Source organism: Panthera pardus, unplaced genomic scaffold, assembly GCF_024362965.1.
Source record: "Panthera pardus isolate Hobbes unplaced genomic scaffold, ASM2436296v1 HiC_scaffold_27, whole genome shotgun sequence".
In the NCBI taxonomy this organism is placed as follows: domain Eukaryota; kingdom Metazoa; phylum Chordata; class Mammalia; order Carnivora; family Felidae; genus Panthera; species Panthera pardus.
In genome coordinates, this window is record NW_026526843.1 from 107,012,694 (window position 1) to 107,032,283 (window position 19,590).

The following is a 19,590-nucleotide window of genomic DNA, read 5'->3' on the forward strand; positions in this document are numbered from 1 at the left end:
CCATCTGTCAACCACACTTGAGCCTCAGATCTTGCTTCTCTGCCCACATACTTCAGTTAAAGACCTCCAGCTCTTACGTGGCAGTCAAAAACCATCCTGCAGTGTATTCCTTCTCACCAGGACACACTCTGTCTTCAGACACTAAACAGTAAACGTATGTGGACAATACATAATGAAGAATATTTAATATGATGAGAAAAAAAGAGAAACACGGAGTGTGAAGGGCCCATGCAATGAGTGCACAGGCTATGTTGACAGAAGCTCCCCCTTAGCACTGGAAGGACAGGAAGTTTCAGGTTATCAAATTTAACTCCCACAACTGAAAACAGGCAAAGGCAGAGTTATCTAGAAAGTAGAGGACGCGGAACATAGCCCAAGGAGCATTTCTGTCGCTCTGCAATGAACTCAGAGCTGTCAGAATCACTTAGTGAGAACCTAAATACCAACATAATCATCAACCTATCAGGAACAATACTAAGTTAACACCAGAGGCAAAGCCCTCATCTGTAAGAGACCAGCCCCTTTCCTGTCTTTACACTCCTGGGTTTTCATCTCTGGGCAATGGGGGGAGACAGCCCTCCAGGCTTCCCTCTTTGGTATCAGAGGGCATCTGTTAAAACAGACCTCTCTTGATTAGTCTGATTTCCCAGGCAGAGCCCCTGATTTATTCTGCTATACTCCTGAGCAAAGTGGCACAGACAGGGCCTGCTCCCTAATACTATATCATAAAGAAACTGCTCGCTGAAAATGACCACACGTCATTGGCTGCTGCCTGGTGGCTGGCGTCTGTATTAGTGAGCCGGCCAGGATGTCTCCAAGACCCCCAGATACCGGAGATAAGCATACCTGTCCAGTCACATTTATCATCTGATTTCCCAGGGAAATCCCATCCAAGGGTATTCAAATCGCTTTCCAAAAACACTGGGCTATTTCTTGCCCATGTTCTATTTCTTATTTTTGAAATAACGAGTAAAGCACAAATCAGTGGAATAAGTGCACTAGGTAATTGAGATTTTAAACAGTTCTGGCTGAGAAGAACTGATCTGCCAGCATTGATTTGAGGTTCTGACAGCAGGATGAAGGGACCCAGCTACCCTTCCCCACCACCTAAATACAATCAAACAATGGAAGGAAAAACTGTAGGCCAGAGAGGTTCGTAAACTGGGGCCTATGGACAGAACTATGTGTCCCTAAACTTGAACGGGAAAACATTTCTATCTTTATTTTCACTAACCTCTAACTGAAATTTAGCACTTCCTTTAAGTACCAGTGTAGGTGACAAGCCATATTAGTACTGGCAGTACCTAGGACTTTGTCAACCAGAGAAATCAGATGCATTCTTAACCACATTTCAGTTGCTGCAGATAATTATATTCATTACTACTCCAAAATCATGGTATCTGATCCACCACTACACTCACCTATGTAACAAGTTATTAAAGCACAAATGTTAAGTCATAAATTTTTAAAAGACAGTATCACTTGTTTCCTTATAATCGTATCTACTTTACATATTAAAAACCAAGTTTCTGAGGAAGGGTTCACAGGTTTAATCAAGCTACCAAATGAATCCAAGGTACAAAAAAAGGGTTAAGAACCACTGTCGCAGGCTCAGTACGCTAGAACCTAGATTCAAATTGTGACTAGCTATGGGACCTCTGGGACACACTGAAAATTATGATTGCTGCCTACTCAGTGATACTGACACTGAATTCACAAAATTATTTTAAAACTGAGCAAGACAGGGGCGCCTGGGTGGCTGAGTTGGTTAAGCGTCTGACTCTTAGTTTCGGCTCAGGTCATGATCTCGCGGTTCATGGGTCAAGCCCTGCTAGCAGGGCAGAGCCTGCTTGGGACCCTTTCTCCTTCTCTGCCCCTCCCCCACTCGCTCTGGCACTCTCAAAAATAAAACCTAAAAAAAAAAAAGTGGGCAAGATAATGTAAATAAAAGTGGTGTATTAGCCCAAAGCATAGCAATACAAAAGATTATTTAGCACAGACACCTAGCAACAGGAAACAGAAAGAGGTTAAGTGTCTCTTCACGACCACACATAGCAGCTCCTATCAAATAATGCTGTCCAACTAGCCTCTAGAACAGTGCCACTCAAAGTGCTATTCCAAACTAGGGAAGAAGCACAGCTACAGTGTAAATCAGCATACAGCTTCCTTCACTGAGGTCTTGCTTGGAACAAGACGTTCAGCTGAATTAAACAAAATACTCAAAAAACAAAGAACTGGTTGAAGGACCACGCTGTGAGTAGCACTGCTCTCAAGTCCCCAACACAGGCCAATGATGTGGAACATCACACACACCCTTCACCCTAACCCAGGAACCATGGGAACAGAACAAAATCCATCAGTCTGAGACCACTGGAGCTTACCATAGTTAATGCAAGCAAGGAGGTGACAATTCAACTGTGCAGCAAATGGAAGGCACGTTTTTATTTTGACATCAGTACTGCTCGCACCCAGGAAAAACACTGTTAACCCAGCCTTCCTTCAGCCATTAATCAAGTGTTTTAAATTCTCAATCACATTTTTAGGAGAAAGCACCATTTTTTACTTTTTTTTTTTAAATTTTTTAACGTTTATTTATTTTTGAGACCGAGAGAGACAGAGCATGAACAGGGGAGGAGCAGAGAGAGAGGGAGACACAGAATCTGAAACAGGCTCCAGGCTCTGAGCTGTCAGCACAGAGCCCGACGCGGGGCTCGAACTCACGGACCGTGAGATCATGACCTGAGCCGAAGTCGGACGCTTAACCGACCAAGCCACCCAGGCGCCCCGAGCACCATTTTTTAAAATAAACCAGGGGCACCTGGGTGGCTCAGTTGGTTAAGCCTCTGACTCTTGGTTTCACCATAGTCAGAATCTCACCGTTTGTGGGATCAAACCCGCGTCAGGCTCTACACAGACAGCATGGAGCCTGCTTGGGATTGTCTCTCCCCCTCTCCTTGCCCGTCTCCCCGCTCACTCTCTTTCTCTCTCTCAAAATAAACAGTAAAAATAAAATAAACCAATTCTTGATATCTGCTAATGTGTTGAATGGAATTTAGATTACACAGCCAATATTTGTCTTTAATTGAAAAGTGGCTGTATGATACAACAGTATTCTTTTAGATTACCTATAGATTATATAAAACACAACAGCCATTAACATAAAATAACTTAATATTGTATAGTATTTCCTTAAAATGCAGCTAAAGTACAGGTTGTTTTTGGCTATCAGAGATCAGTTTGCATGCTTCATTTTAAACAATTACAAAGATGTTCAAAAACAGTCAGGCATCATCCTTTCTCCAATACAAAGAAACAAGCAGGGTCAGAATCTACCATTATCACCCCAAGTAAAAATCTCCTTTCCTTCCTCCTCCCACCCCACACCCTTTACTCTCTCGCGAATGTACCTCTGACGTCTGCCACAGCCTGGTCCCGGTCAGTTCTAACTCTCAGCTCTTGGCGGTACATGTGTGTCATCAGACTCATCACAGGGTTTAGCCTCTGCACGAAGCTAGCCTTCAAGTATAAAATTATGCTGACTTATTAGTAACACTATAACCAGATAGCAGACAGACTTGGTTTCTTTCCTATAATGGAAAAAAATCCAATCTGTTAAGCCAAAATGGTGTTCTAACAGTAATACCACCATTTTTAATCTCACACGGTATACAAGTACAAAGCCTTTGCAAAACATTACAGAAGAATTTGAGGGAGTAGGTAGGACTGTCTACCAATGCTTTTTATAAAAGCTCAATGCACAAGAAAAATATTTGCTGAAAGCCAGTCTAGTTCCAACATGACAAACTCTCCCTTTATTCCATTATTGTTTCTCTCCGTGCCAATCCAATCAAAAAGAAAAGCAGGCATGCACTCATTTTTTAAAGAATATCTGTTAGAGGGGTGCCTGGCAGCAACTCTTGATCTCGGGATTGTGAGTTCAAGTCCCACGTTGGGCGTAGAGATTACTTAAAAATAAAATCCTAAAAAAATAAAATCAAAACAACAAAACTATTAAAAAAAAAAAAAAGAGTATCTGTCAGAGAAACCTATCTTGGGAGGAAGAATGTTCTGGGTTGACACTAATTCTCTCAAAACACACACTGAATATTTCAATTTTTAATGCTTTCCTCACTGCAAATTCACCATAAATGAACACAATGCCTTGATAAAACATAAAGCTGTTATAAAAAGAACAGAATAACCATTGATGTCTAATAATCCAAGTCAGTGTACCTTCACCTTTGATGTGGATTCTTATCCACAAATACACTTTACAAGCTGTTAGCTGCCTGCACTTCCTTACTGAGTTTATGCCGCTCTCACTGCAGGCCTCTACAAACTCTCATCTATCTGTGCATCTAAAATCCTTCTTAAAAAGTTTTACAGCAGCAATCCAAAATGCTCTGTGTTTCCACATCTAATACACCAATAAGAATGGGAACAGAAATAAGCTTCTGACTTTCAACTTTCCAGTAAGACCAAATCTTTTCCTATCCTCAGGTCAATTTTATAATGAAGAACTGGTGAATGTAATAGGTTGTATATCATTTACCATGGGGGTAAATGAAGTCATTACTACTGTTCAAACAAAGGCCCTAAGGCCATCCTGTTATAGAGATAAATGGCACTGAGTGATAGAAAAGAACTAAAAAAGATCAGGAGACACCTTTGTTCTGTGAGATCAGCAGTGAGAAAGTGGGGACCTGGCTGAAATAAAACAACAAACACATGAAATTTCTCATTTATAATTTTAATTGAAGCATTGCTATTCATTTTTTCTTAACTCTTTCTTATAAGCACCAAATTTTAATAACTAAGTCAATTTTCTGGGAAAAAAACACCATCAAGAACTTCCCTCCAGAACAAAAACAATGATGTTCATTCCTCCAAACAACCAAATTTGAAGTCTACCAAAACAAAAATAAAAAGCCCACACACACAAAAGAAAGTAACAAAAATCACATTCTAGGGGTTCAGTGCATTTAGCAGCCTTCGCTGTGCTGTCTAATCATCCTTCAGCTGACTTTCAAAAAAAATAACACCCTAGCTCATCAAAATATACATTTTCCATTTGCTTTTTTTAAATTAAGAATAATAATTAAAAAGAAAAGAAAACTTGAAGGAATTCACAATCAATTGCCTGACTCCTTTCGATGTCATGTACAGCATATGAAGGTCAGGAAGGCTATTTGCAGCACACACGATTGGGGACAACGGTCTTCAAGGGTTAGCTTTCTTCCAAACAGTGTAAAATACCCACCTGGACAGGGAGTCAAGGAATAAGTGCAGATAATTCAAGGAAGAACAGACAGCATTTAAAATTTGTTTGCTGGCCTACAAACTGGAAGGTGGATGCAAGTTTCAAGGCTTAAAGCATTGCAGTGATGAGCATTAGGTCCTCTTAACAAGGCCACTTTAACAGCCTGCATACCTACCACCTGTGACTGGGTCGCCGGTGGGGAGGAGCGGGGAGCAAATGGAGACAAGGCTAAAGGCAAACAAATACTTCCTCAGGTATGCTACTGCTTTCCGAGGTCTTTCAGACTTCTTAGGGAATTAACATGACAAGGAAGGGTGGGAAGGTGAGAGACTGGGGGGTGGAGGAGGAAGAGAGGGGTGGGAAAAAGAGAGGGAGGGAAAAAGAGAGGGAGGGAGAAAGAGAAGGAAAAACAGGTAGAAGGATGGAGTGGAGCCAGAGGGCAGAAGCCTTTTCTCCAAATGTTATCAACTAGATTTCTACTGAAAAAATGCTCCAGAAGGAAAGCCTGATGAAGGTGGACAGTTGGTTAGGGGAGAGTTACCAGAGATCTCCACAGAAAGAAAGTGGCTGCCCAGCATACACAGAGAGCTTCTTCCAGGGGGATCTAGGGGTTTTCTAAGGCCCATGTCTGTCAGAGGCTGCCAGGGTTTGCGGACAAGGACCTCACTGCAGGCCAGCGGCAGTCACAGGATCTCTCTAGACAGCAATGAAGACAGCTGTTACAGAAAACTAGACTTGGCCACCTCAGATAAGGAAGCTTTTATCTGGAGACTAGAAGTCTGCCTTTTAGGAGGAAACGTATTTTAAATTTCCAGTGACAATGCTCCCATTCTGCCTTTTCTCTGGGTACTTTTATTTCTCTGGACTAACTTTACTAAGTGGAACTAATGAAGAACACCAACACTGGTTTCTACTGCAAATCAGAATCGAGTGAAGTGTAGAAACTAATATCAAAGTAGGATGATTTTAATATAAAAAATAGAATGAGAGGCGACTGGGTAGCTTAGCTGGTTAAGCATCCGACTCTTCATTTCTTCATTTCGGTGCAGATCATGATCTCATGGTTCGTGGGCTCCCTGCTGACAAGCGTGGAGCCTGCTTGGGATTCTCTTTCCCCTCTCTGCCCCTCCCCACCCTGTGCATGCGCTCTCGCTCTCAAAATAAATAAACTTAAAAAAAAAAAAAAATAGAATTAGCATGTTTAGTCTTTTTGCCCGCTACAGCTCAGGTGGTATTTTAGACTAGGGCTTCTGAAGCTTTATGTGCACAGCAATCTCCTGGTAGACCGGTCCAGGCAGGTAACCAGGCCTCAAGCCAGCCTCTGCCAGCCTCTGCTGGAGCAGGAAGCCAGGGTGGGGCTTGAGGATCTTCATGCTAACCGGTTCCCAGGGGATGCTGCAGTTCTGGGGACAGCCTTTGAGAACCAGTGCTGCTTAATCAGTAGAACCACCTGGGGAGTTGTGGGAGGCCACACCCCAGAATCTGAGAGTGATCCAGGAATCAGTAGTTATTTTAAAGCTTCAGGGAATTCCAATGTGCAGCCACATCTGAAGACCATGGCCTTAGACAGTATAGAGCTAATTCCATTTATTATTGGGATTTAAAATGTTGAACTGGCATGGGATTTACTTGGGTATTCTGATCTAACAACATGTCATGTTATGTTATGTCGAAGGATACAATTCCAAGTATGAAGGAACACAGACGATCTCCTTTGAGAATTCCACAGGACAATACAGGCGCCCAAGCTGTTCTTCATAGAGCGACAAGGCTTCTGTCAAATTGACACAGTTACCCTAAATCAAAGACAGGAAAGCAAACAATGGGATTCTTGAGTCTTACTGAAGGCCCCCCCCCCACTCATTTGAAGGTCTCTAATAAATGAAAACAATTTTAGCTTTAGATGAAAGTTCCTCTTCGAAAATGAGAGAAGGCTTCTGTGCTATGACAAACTGCATTCAATTCTACTTATAGATCCATTAATTAGCTCATTATCCTTCTACCTCATTTACCAAGCCATTTCACATTCAGAGAATGAAGCTACAGAAAGCAGTGAGGCCAATTTCTCATTAGTAACACAGTCACTGTATCAACACCATGCAATTAGCAAAGATTCATACACATGAGCCATTCAAAATGTTTTCCCACTGGTCACCACTATGTTGAGAATGAAACACCAGAAAGATAATGCTCTTCATTTCCAGAATGGCTTAAAACTATGACCTTCATAAGAATCTAAGACGTTGCCAAAGAACTATGTTCATACCTCTATGCTTTCCCCCAAATATGTGATTTTCAGGCCTAAGAAAACAAAAGTTTACTCACAATATGTATACTAAGTAAGGATATCCCACAGTTCCACTCCTTATCAAGCATCCTCCCTTGACTTCATTGTTCTAATTTTTCTCCCTTTCTTGCCACCACCTTTTCAGTCTCCCCAGCAGTTAGGAGTGGTCAGTGAGATGTAGTTAACTCTGCCGGGGGCTACCAGGAAAGTTTACGCTTCTGGACAATCAATCAAGGATAAACAGAGTGACCCGCCTCTTCAACTTACTTCCAGCCTATGACCTAGATGTGACATTTGAAGCTGCAGCAACCACTCTGTGACCATGAAGAAAAAAAGGATGAATCAGATGCTGGCCAAGAACAGAGCAGAGCTACTGAAAGGATACAGTATCTGCCTAGTTCTATAGCAGTGCCTTTTTTTTGTTTGTTTTTAAGTAATCTCCACACCCAATATGGGGCTTGAAGTCACTCACAACTCAAGAGTTACATGCTCCCCCCCCCCCACTTACTCAGCCAGGCACCCCTAGAGCAGTGCTTCTTAATCTTTAATGTGCATATGAATCACACGTGATTTTCATTCATTAGGTCAGGGTTAGGTTTTATCATTTTAGCTCAAGTTTCCTAATTGTAGCTTTTCATAATGGGTACTTAATACCACCTATTTCCTTTTAACCTCTAAAATTCTTTACAAACTAAAGACTACTGAATGCATGTGGTGATTCCATTTCTTAAGAACTTCACTATCAATTTGCCTTAGAATAGCCAAGTACAATGTAAAATGAAAATTATTCACAAATGAAAATTATTTGTGAGCGACACTCAACAAATGAAGGCATTCAGTGATGTAAGCATCACAAATGAAAGGCATTTCGAAACCAACCAACTAGCCACAGGCAAGTGGGCAAAAGAACTATTCTGAGAGCCGGCCTTGGTGGTTTTCACTTAGCACGTTTGTTTAGCATGACGTCGTCCTTCAGTGCCAGCCTGTTTAGTAACCCATCATCTAGGGTCCTGCAGTGGGATTTGGCCAAAGTGCCCTTCACCAGCATATAATTTGGTTTCAACATTAAGTTCACCATGAGAGTATATAAACACCACACATGTAATTTAAGATTCACAAATAGAAAAACAATGCTGGATGTTTTTAGAACATATCACTACTGGGGAAGCTATAGAATGGAAATGCCACCTAGGTGCACAGTTCAATGGTTTTTCTTGCCATCTTAAAATTGACACCAGACTCTCTTTACTGAAGGCATATGGGAGGATCTCCTTACTGAGAATGTGGTAAGGAGATAGGAAAGTTTCAATTTGTTCTTCCCCAACACTGTCAAAAAGCAGTTAAAAAAAGGAAAAAAAACCTCACCACAAATGGAGACCTACCCCAAAAAAGTAATGTGATACATTTTACTTTCCTGTGTATTTAAATGGAAATACATTTTTTTCTTGTCTTAAGAAAGACATATCGGTTTTTTCAGTGCCACCGTAACAGTGCGCATGAACATCCAAGCGGTTGCTCTCAAGAGCAGCAACAATGCCGAAGAGAGAGGCAGACAGACACCAGGTACTTATTAGGCCATGCTCCAAAGTCATCGTTGGGTTTCTAGCTGGAAGATGAAGCATGGTTACATTGGCAAATCTGAAACCATTAATGTCACAGAGCTGGGAAAATTGTTGTGACCTCACGGGCAGGTTAAACAAGTATAGAATGACCAGCCCCAGATCTGGTGTACAACGAAAAGATCTAGAAAAATGCTAGAATAATCTGCTCCCGTCCTACCAGTTCGGTTTCATCGTACTGACAACCTCAGTTGGCATCGTGGAGCAGGAGGAAACAAGATGAAAATCCACAAAAGGGAAAATCCTGGGATTCTTTTTCTAGCCATGTAATGCATACGTGCAAATCCAATGCCTCGATGAAAAAAGAAAAAAAGGAAGGCTGGATGGACAAAGGACAGACATTGGAGATGCAGAACAAAAACCCAATAGCAGAGAATTAAATACCTATTAAGGATGAGAAAGGAACTGGGGCACCTGGGTGGAACAGTTGGTTGAGCCTCTGACTTCGGCCCAGGTCATGATCCCACGCTTTGTGGGTGTGAGCCTGCATTGGGCTCTGTGCTGACAGCTCAGAGCCTGGAGCCTGCTTCGGATTCTTTGTCTCCCTCTCTCTTTCTGCCCCTCCCCCACTCTGTCTCCCCAAAATAAACAAACATTAAAAAAAATTTTTTTTTAAGTTTGACAAGGGAAGAATCGGGGGGAGGGGGGCATCCTAAGAGGTAAATCCCTATTCAGTAGTTTGGTTCTAGGAAGTTTTCCTTGGCCCATGTTAGGTGTGAGTAGGTGACACTGCTTTTTTACTCTAGATTTCTATATTGTTTTTATCTTTTAAATTTAACAGTATGTATGATTTTTGTAACATTAAAAAAAAAAAATTGCAAGTCCGGAAGAATACATCCTTAATAACATCATTCTTAGCAAGTTCAAAAACAAGCTGAACAATATAATGACAGGAAATTACACATATGTGAAACATCTATAAAGAAAAGTACAGGGGGGGCACCTGGCTGGCTCAGTCAGTAAAGCATGTGACTCTTGCTCTCGGGGTTGTGAGTTCAAACCCCACTTGGGCACTGAGTTTACTTAAGAAAAAAAAGTACAAGAATGAAAAAGAGTAACACTAAAGATGGGTTACCTTCTAAAAGGGGGACAGGCGTTTAGGGAGTATTGTAGATGTGTCGAGGGTACCACTTATGTCCACTTCTCAAGGAGGGGGTAGTATTTTGCATAATAACTTACATGAATGCCACATACATTCATGTAAGTTTGTATGTATCAAAGAACCTCTAGAGTTTTTTTGTTACTTTTTTTTTTTTTTAAAGGGGAGTGGGGAAGAGAAGGAAAGGAGGTCGAGTCCCTGGTCTTGAAAGCAAATATTCCCTGGATTGAAATTCCCCTGGCCCACCAGAGCCAGCTCAGTTCCCACCCACTCCATTTCCACAGCTTTCCCCAGCTCTGTGGCACTAACTAGGCTGCCTTCATGCAGCCACGGTGATTACTAATGACATCATGAATTTGCTACTGTGACGCAATTTCAGGGAGGACATTTAGTCTGCCTGAGGTCCGCTAAGAGGTCAAACATTTTCATTCCATCTTTACATTTCAGTTCTAAGCTACATGCTGAGGTAAAGGGGGTAGACGTGAATCAAGAGTATCTCCTGAGCATTATCACATGGCAGTTTCAAAAAAGGTACTACAGGGACGTCTGGGAGGCTCAGTCAGTTAAGCGTCCAACTCTTGATTTTGGCTCAGGTTATGATCTCCCGGTTCATAAATTCAAACCCTGTGTCTGGCTCTGCACTGACAGGTCAGAGCCTATAGCCTGCTTCGGATTTTGTGTCTCCCTCTCTCTCTCTGCCCCTCCCCATTCATGCTCTGTTTCTCTCTCTCTCAAAAGTAAAATTAACATTAAAAAAATTAGAGACTCAAGTCTAGAATGTGTTAAAAAAAATCATTTCTAAACATCAGGCAAAAAAATTCCATTCATATACAGTTGTCTGTTTCTTTCCCTCGAAGCTTCTCAATACTTTCACCAAGTTCAAGGTTTCTAAGATTAATCACCATGGAGGAGAGTGGGGTCTTACATGCAAGGGAAAGAAAAGGAAAACAGGATGGGCTAAAGACTAATTCAAGGTGTCCCTTAGAGTTTCCAAGTTGTATTCACCATTATTAATCTCAGATCCCAACAACTGCCCGGAGCCTGCATTAAAATGCCTCTTTGGGAGAATAAAATTAAGTCTTCTCTACTAGTTTTTGACATTTAAATATGCTATTGCTTTTTAAAGGGGTGGGGGAGGGCTCCTGAAAACACTTAAGAATTACAGGGACCAGAGTGCAATACTGCCTAGGTAAGTGCTTATTTTCTGCTTATGAATTAAGGGACTGGTGTACTAAGTAAAGAGACTCGATCAGCATTTAGCACCTTTTGTGGTCATTTTCAGAATTTTCTTCAGGACTTTAGCAGGGTGTGTATACATACACACACACACACACACACACACACACATGCATAACAAGATATATATATACGTATATATATATTATATATATATATGTATATATATATTATATATATACATATATATATATATTACATAACAAGAGATACAAATTTTAAACTTTTAAATTTAAGAATCCCCTAGAGAATGGGAAAAAAACAATTTGCTTCCATCTGGTGGCAGGAACTCATACTACAGTCAAAGCAGTTTATTAAGCTTTATGTTGATAAATTGGCTTTCCAATGAAGAATCTCCTAGAGGATAAGGGGAGAGAAATTAAAAAACAAACAAACAAACAAAAAACAAATAAAATCACAATCTGTATCTCCGTCTGGTGGCAGGAGTTCATACTACAGCCACAGCCCAAGGCTGATAAATTAGGACAGTGGGCAATAAAAGGACATAAGAGAACTCATTAATTCTGGAGAGGACAGGTCAGCTATTTATAAACTTATTTGAAAGAACATAATACAGTTATGATGTTCTATCCTTAACAAATATAAATTTCAGTAATATGCATGCAAATTTCAAAATATAAAAATTCTTATCGAGCGTTCTGGGGTAAAAGAGTTAAGTGTATGTATACCTGTGTAAAATACTTCCCATCCGGTTTCAGTACTTTCATCGAGAGGTCAAGAATCAGTCTGAGAAACTCCCATGTAGAATCTGAATAAAAAAATTTAATTATATAAATATGGGTTTACATGCATCAGAAACATCTAATGTCAAATATTCGCATTAATATTCAAAAATACCAACAAAAGAAAGTAGCCAAGAGCTTGAGACTCCATATTCAAAAGCTTATTTGTAAAAATGTACTGTCTTTTTGGGGTGTCTTGCACACACGTGCATATACTCAACGTCAAAAGCAAACGTCCTTGGGGCGCCTGGGTGGCTCAGTCGGTTGGGCCGCCGACTTCTGCTCAGGTCTTGATCTCGCGGTCCGTGAGTTGGAGCCCCGCGTCGGGCTCTGTGCTGACAGCTCAGAGCCTGGAGCCTGTTTCAGATTCTGTGTCTCCCTCTCTCTGACCCTCCCCCGTTCATGCTCTGTCTCTCTCTGCCTCAAAAATAAATAAACATTAAAAAAAAAAAAATTAAAAAAAAAAAGCAAACGTCCTTGTGCTTAGCACTGCTCTCACAGTACCAATAAAGATTAGACAGAAAGGCAGTGGATGAAATCTAAAAGACAACAGGTTTAAGAGGGAAGTTGCAACATCCCAAGAGAGAAACAGCAAGGGTCATCAGGTGGGGACCCAGTCTGCAAACTCAGCAGGAAGACAAGGTTATAGAAAAACAGTAACACTGACATGCCAAACCAGCAGTGATTTGCAGCGTGTGGTTTGAGAAGGGAAATAGTTACTGGTGTTGCTTAGAAAGGTCACCAGTTTGTCCTAGTACAGGTTAAAAATCATATAATGTAGGGGAGCCGGGGTGGCTCAGTTGGTTAAGCACCGACTTTTGATTTCGGCTTGGTTTATGATCTCAGTTTTGTGAGTAAGAGCCATGCGTCTGGCTCTGCGCTGACAGTTCAGAGCCTACTTGGGATTCTCTCTCTCTGCCCTTCTGCTCACACTGTTTCTTTCTCAAATAATTTTTTTTAAATCACATAATTTAAGTAAATTACCAAACAAGCTAATTTCTCAATAATGTGATGGAGTCATTTTATTTAATGTTTCTCTCAAATGACTGAGTAAATGTGCTTATTTAGTGACAGAACAGGATTTGACCAAAGCCAAATCCAGCCATCTTTCCACCGTGCGCTGCAGTTTAACTACCTTGAAAAAATGAAGGAACTTACTATGTAGACAATCTCTAAGAGCCTTTCATTCTCACAAAGTGCCAAGAAAAACATTTTCATGAACATTGTCTTGGTTAGAAAACAAATAACAGAATCTACCTTCTTCTGGAGATGTGGAGATTGGAACAGCTGTCAAATCATTAATCACATAATCAAACTCTCTCCCTTCTTTGGCGTACCTCTTCAGTACTGGAATACAGTCTTCTATTAGAACCTTCCAAAGAGAAAAGGAATAGATGTATGTGAGCCAACTCATGTGGAAGCAGTTAAGCCCTTGTAGAGGAGGGAGGAAAATGCAAGCCGTTGCTGAGATCCACAACACCTCCATGAACAAGGAATGACTTCCATCCATGCCTATAAGAGCTACAATTCAGTGCCTACTATATGCTTTAGTATGCCTTCTCATTTAATCTAAGCAACAATCTACAGGTACTATTAATGACCCCTAGTTTATAAGTGGAAAACAAAGTTAACAGAGGTTACACAGTGCTTGCTTTGCTAGCACACATACTAAAACTGGAACGATACAGAGAAGATTAGCATGGCCCCTGTGCAAGGATGACACACAAATACTTCCGGAAGAGAGAGAGAGAAAGAAAGAAGAGATGGGTACCATATCTTGCCCAAAGGTACCCAAAATAAGAAACGGAGCCAGGGCACCTGGGTGGCTCAGTCGATTAAGCATCGGATTCGATTTTGGCTCAGGTCATGACCTCATGGTTCTTGAGATTGAGTCCCAAGTCGGGCTCTGTGCTAACAGTGTGGGCCCTGCTTGGGATTCTCTTTCTCCCACCTCTCTCTGCCCCTACCTTACTCATGTGTGCTCTCTCAAAATAAATAAACTTAAAAGAAATACAGTATATAATACATATAACATACAAAATGTGTTAACCTACTATTTATGTTTTTTTAATGCATGCCAATGTATTTGCTATGAATAACACATTTTTTACAAGTTTTTATTTATTTATTTTGAGAGGGAGAGGGAGAGGGAGAGAGATGGGGAGAGAGGGGGGGAGGGGGAGGGGGAGGGAGAGGGAGAGGGAGAGGGAGAGGGAGAGGGAGAGGGAGAGGGAGAGGGAGAGGGAGAGGGAGGGAGGGAGGGAGGGAGAGAGGAGGAGAGAGGAGGAGAGAGGAGGAGGGAGGGGGAGGGAGGGGGAGGGAGGGGGGGAGGGGGAGAGGGGGAGAGGGAGGGGAGGGGGAGGGGGAGAGGGGGAGAGGGGGAGAGGGAGAGAGAGAGAGAGAGAGCGCGCGCGCGCAAGTGTGGGAGGGGCAGAGACAGGGGGGACAGAGGATCTGAAGCGGCCTCTGTGTGCACATCAGAGAGCCCAATGTGGGGCTAGAATTCCTGAACCATGAGCCAAAGGCAGACGCTTAACCGACTGAGCCACCCAGGCACCCCCCCTACTATTTACGTTCTTGATAAGGTCTCTGGTCAACGGCATGTTATGAGTAGTTAAGTTTTGGGGGAGTCTAAAGTTATAGGCAGATTTTTGACTATAGGGGAGGGTTGGGGGGGTCAGCACCCCTAACCCCCATGTTCCTCATGTTGTTCAAGGGTCAACTGTACAGGAAGTTTGGGGTTTGCCTTCTCTTTGAAGTACTGCAGGTACATGCTGGGGATGCGTCGGCTGCGGGCAACATCTTGAACTAGCAGGAGTTACTCTCCTTGTCTTTTATTTTTCTAGTTACAAAATACACACTCATGTGAAACAAATTCATGTAAATCAGAAGTCAAGTTTGCCACAATTCCCTAAACAACCTATTCCAGAATTTTTCCTATGAATGTTCTTATACAAATCCTCAGTCACAATTTTATAGTCCTGTTGTTTTGTAACTTGCTTCACTTAATACACCATCTAAGTGCAACCATATAAAGACAGAGAAAACACTAATCAATCCTATTTGATATGCTGTTTTTTCCTATGCTCATATACACTTTTACCAACACAAAAACACAAATGCTTGTCCTATTTTGTAAAACTAGGATCAGAAAGAATGCAAGCAAGCAAGCTAGGATCACACACATGCTGAACTTGAAAATTTTCATCTAACACCATTCCAGGTAATGGTATTTTTAAAAATTGTATCATTCCACTAAAAATGTGCTACTCGACCTCCGTGTATAGATGCCTGTCTGTAGGCTAGACACTCAAACATTGGGTTGCTGAGACAAAAGGCATGTACATTTTAGTTTTTAGTTTTGATGGCCATTCACACTCCAACTAGCAATGATTGCGAGCATCTGTTTCCCTGGCATCCTCCCCAGCACTGTATATTGTCCCTCTTCTATTATGTCAGGTCCCTTCCCTTGCTCATGCTTCCACATATACTCGCAGAGTCACTAACGGGTGAATATTTTGTTATAAGTTTACAGGATAGGGGCGCCTGGGTGGCTCAGTCAATTAAGCATCCGACTTCAGCTCAGGTCATAATCTCACGGTTTGTGGGTTCAGGCCCAAGCAGGGCTCCGTGCTCCTACCTTGGAGCCTGGAGCCTGCTTCTGATTCTGTGTCTCCCTCTCTCTGCCCCTCCCCTACTTGTGTGTTCACGCTCTCGCTCTCTCTCAAAAATAAACATAAAAAAAATGTATAGGATATTTGATTTTCAGTTCCTGAGATGGACCAGTTCATATCCTTTACATTTTTCTATTTAGTCATCCTAGTAGGTTTTAAGTTGTAGGGAGGGGCTCTCTGTATTATTAAAGGGATTAAATCCCTGTCACTTTTGTTACTAGTTTTTTGGCTTTATGGTATTATGTTGTTACAGTTTCTGGGTTTCTTGTCTTTCTTTAAAAGGTTTCCCAACTTCAAGATTAAATATGCTAAATTTCCCTAAATGTATTAAGTTTATGTATCTAGACCTTAAGCCATCTGAGATTAATTTTTCTATGGCTTCTGAGGTTATGTTAACTTTGTTCTCATGTAAATGAGAACAGCCCATTGTGCTGGCACCACTTATGAAATCAACTAAATCTCCTTTTCCCAAGCAAACTTGAAATATACCTTAGGTCATGTATTAGCTGTGTGTGTACAAATACACACTCAGACATGTTCAAAGTCTCTGTGCCATTCCTCTTATCTGTCGATTCCTGTGTCAACATCATACTTCCTATTTGATTATGCTTTAACAAACAACAGCACAAATCTCCCTTCACTATGATTATTTAAAATTGTTTTTCTTGGCTATTCTTAGGGTATGTATTGTTACAAATGAACTTGAAACCATTTGGTCTAATTCTAAAAACCTCCTTGGGATTCTGATTGGTATTAGTTGTAATAGGAAGTTACAGACACTGTTCCAGTATTCTCATTCTAGAAATATAACATGTCTCTCCATATGTTCCAACTTCAGTTAGTCTTTCAATAAGATCTTGACCTAATTCTTATCAGTCCCACAATACCATTCTTATTTAAATATACTCCTAGGTATTTAACGATGGGTCATTATTCCTAAATGTGAAACCTGAAACCATAAAAAATCCTAGAAGAGAACACATGCAGTAACATCTCTAACACTGGCCATAGCAACATTTTTCTAAATATGTCTCCGGAAGCAACAGAAACAAAAGCAAAAATAAACTATTGGGACTACGTCAAAATAAAAAGCTTCTGCACAACTATCAACAAAACTAAAAGACAAACTATGGAATGGGAGAAGATATTTGCAAATGACATATCTGATAAAGGGTCAGGATGAAATAAAGAACTTACACAACTCAACATCCAAAATATAAATAATCCAATTTACAAATGAGCAGAATACATGAACAGACATTCTTCCAAAGACAGCCAGATGGCCAACAGACACATGAAAAGATGCATATTATCAGGCAAATGCAAATCAAAGCCACAATGAGGTATCACCTCACACCTGTCAGAATGGCTAAAATCAAAAACACAGGAAACAACAGGTGTTGGTGAGGATGCGGAGAAAAAGGAACACTCATGCGCTGTTGATGGGAATGCAAACTGGTGCAGTCACTATGGAAAACAGCATGGAGGTTCCCCAAAAAGTTAAAAATGGAACTACCTTATGATCCAGCAATTGCACTACCAGGTATTTACCCAAAGAATACAAGAACATTAATTCAAAGGGATACATGCACACCAATGTTTATGGCAACATTATTCACAGTAACTGAGATACAGAAGCAGCCCAAGTGTCAATCGATTAAAGAAGAGGTGGCCTGTGCACACGCACAATGGAATATTACTCAGCCACAAAAAAAGAATAAATCCTTGCAATTTGTAACGACATGGACAAAGCTCGAGTATAATGCTAAGTGAAATAACTCAGTATAAGATAGACAAACACCCTATGATTTCACTCATAAGTGGAATTTAAGAAACAAAACAAATGAACAATTAAAAAGAGAGAAACCAAAAAACAGACTCTTAACTATGGAGAACAAACCAATGGTTACCAGAGGGGAGGTGGATGAACTAGGTGAAGGGGATTAAGAGCACATATATCATGCTGAGCACTGAGAAGTATATAGAATTGTTGAATCACTATATTGTACACCTGAAACTAATATAACAATCTGTAAACTACACTGGTACTAAAATTAAAAGCTTAGGGGCGCCTGGGTGGCTTAGTCAGTTAAGCAGCTGACTTCAGCTCAGGTCATGATCTCATGGTTCGTGGGTTCAAGCCCCACGTCGGGCTCTGTGCTGGCAGCTCGGAGCCTGGATCCAGCTTCTGATTCTGTGTCTCCCTCCCTCTCTGCACCCCCCCCCACCCCACACACACTCTGTCTCTGTCTCTCAAAAATAAATAAAAATGTAAAAAAAAACAGTTAAAAGCTTAAAAAAAACCTCAATTGGCCATTATTTTGAATAGGCTCTCCAACCCATTCTCCACCTCTAATTTCTATTCAAACTGTTTTGCATTTAACAAGGCTAAAAAAAATTTTTTAGACTGTCTCTGTCCAATCACTGCACCAAATTCTCATGAACTCAACTAGTTTTCTAGGTGAGTTTCCTAGATTCTCTAAGCATTCGTATCATCTGCAAATGATTCTATATTTTGACTGTTTTCATTTTTCTATCTTACTACATTAGCTAATGCCTCAAAAGTGAATAAAGGTAATAATAGCATTTTCACCTTATTTCTAATTTTAATGGAAATGCCTTATGTATTTTGATATTTTATAGAACATTATATTTAAGTTTCTCTTTTTCAAATTTTTTTATTATTTATTCATTATTCGTGGGCGGGGGGAGAGAACATGCAAGCAAGGGAGAGGGCTAGAGGAAGAGAGAGAGAGAGAAAGAAAGAGAATAGCTCAAGCAGGCTCTGTGCTCAGTTCAGGTCATGATCTCATGGCTCGTGAGTTCAAGCGGCTTGAGTTCAAGCCTGGCTTGTGAGTTCAAGCCTGGTGTCAGGTTCTGTGCTGACAGCTCAGAGCTCGGAGGCTGCTTCGGATTCTGTGTCTCCTCCCTCTCTCTCTCTGCCCCTCCCCTGCTAGTGCTCTGTGTCTCTCTCTCTTTCAAAACTAAATAAACATTAATAAAAAAATTAAAAGTCAGATGCTTTACTGAACCACCCAGACACCCCAAGCAAATACATTTTATTTGAAGAGAATCTTGAATGTGTATCTCCAGATTTATAAACAATTTAGATGAGTGCTTTAATTTGTTGATATGTAAATTACTTACCCCTCCCTACCCCATCTTCCCTAAAGTGTTTGCATCCAATTTTGATTTCATGGTACATGTGTGTTAATTTTTTAAGCCGAGGCAAGAATTCTATCTATATTAAAATGTAGTTGTGATTGTTTTGTGGGCAAAGGGAGAAAAAGATACATACATATTTCACATCTACTATTTTGAGAGTTTAAAAAGGGAGAGGGGATTAGGTTCTTCAGAGCATGACAGATTTGTTTCACACAAAGCTAAAAGTTACCATTGTTGGCAAATAATGTTTGCATTGTTAGCCAGACTCTGGCTAAGGTGTTTTAACTTGTAATCCTCACACCTGTGCCAAGTGGGTATTATTTCAATTTTATGGGTGGAGATTAAATTTAGAGAGTTCAAAGGACATTTATACAAGGTTATAGGGTAACTTTAGAAGGGTGATTCAGATTCCTGTCTCCCTGGCTCTTTTTTCTAACTTCCTTATATGGATTCAGAAAAACAATTTAAGCATAAACAGAACCACAAACGCAAACCTGCAGTAATGTT

At 40.8% G+C, this 19,590-nt stretch overlaps 1 protein-coding gene and 1 pseudogene across 1 annotated transcript in view; one reads left to right on the plus strand and one right to left on the minus strand.

The window, feature by feature from the left end:
* Window positions 1-4,734: 4,734 nt before the first annotated feature.
* The window catches only part of SMS (spermine synthase), a 54,067-nt gene continuing 39,211 nt past the window's right edge, over window positions 4,735-19,590 (minus strand). Inside the window, exons 8-11 of the mRNA XM_019433540.2 lie at window positions 13,502-13,616; window positions 12,191-12,270; window positions 6,941-7,056; window positions 4,735-5,260 (exon numbers count right to left, since the gene is read on the minus strand). Of these exons, the coding sequence (XP_019289085.1) occupies window positions 5,221-5,260; window positions 6,941-7,056; window positions 12,191-12,270; window positions 13,502-13,616 (351 nt within the window). The 3' untranslated portion in view covers window positions 4,735-5,220. The remainder of the gene's footprint in view (window positions 5,261-6,940; window positions 7,057-12,190; window positions 12,271-13,501; window positions 13,617-19,590) is intronic.
* LOC128773956 (U6 spliceosomal RNA) lies at window positions 13,889-13,974 on the plus strand (annotated as a pseudogene).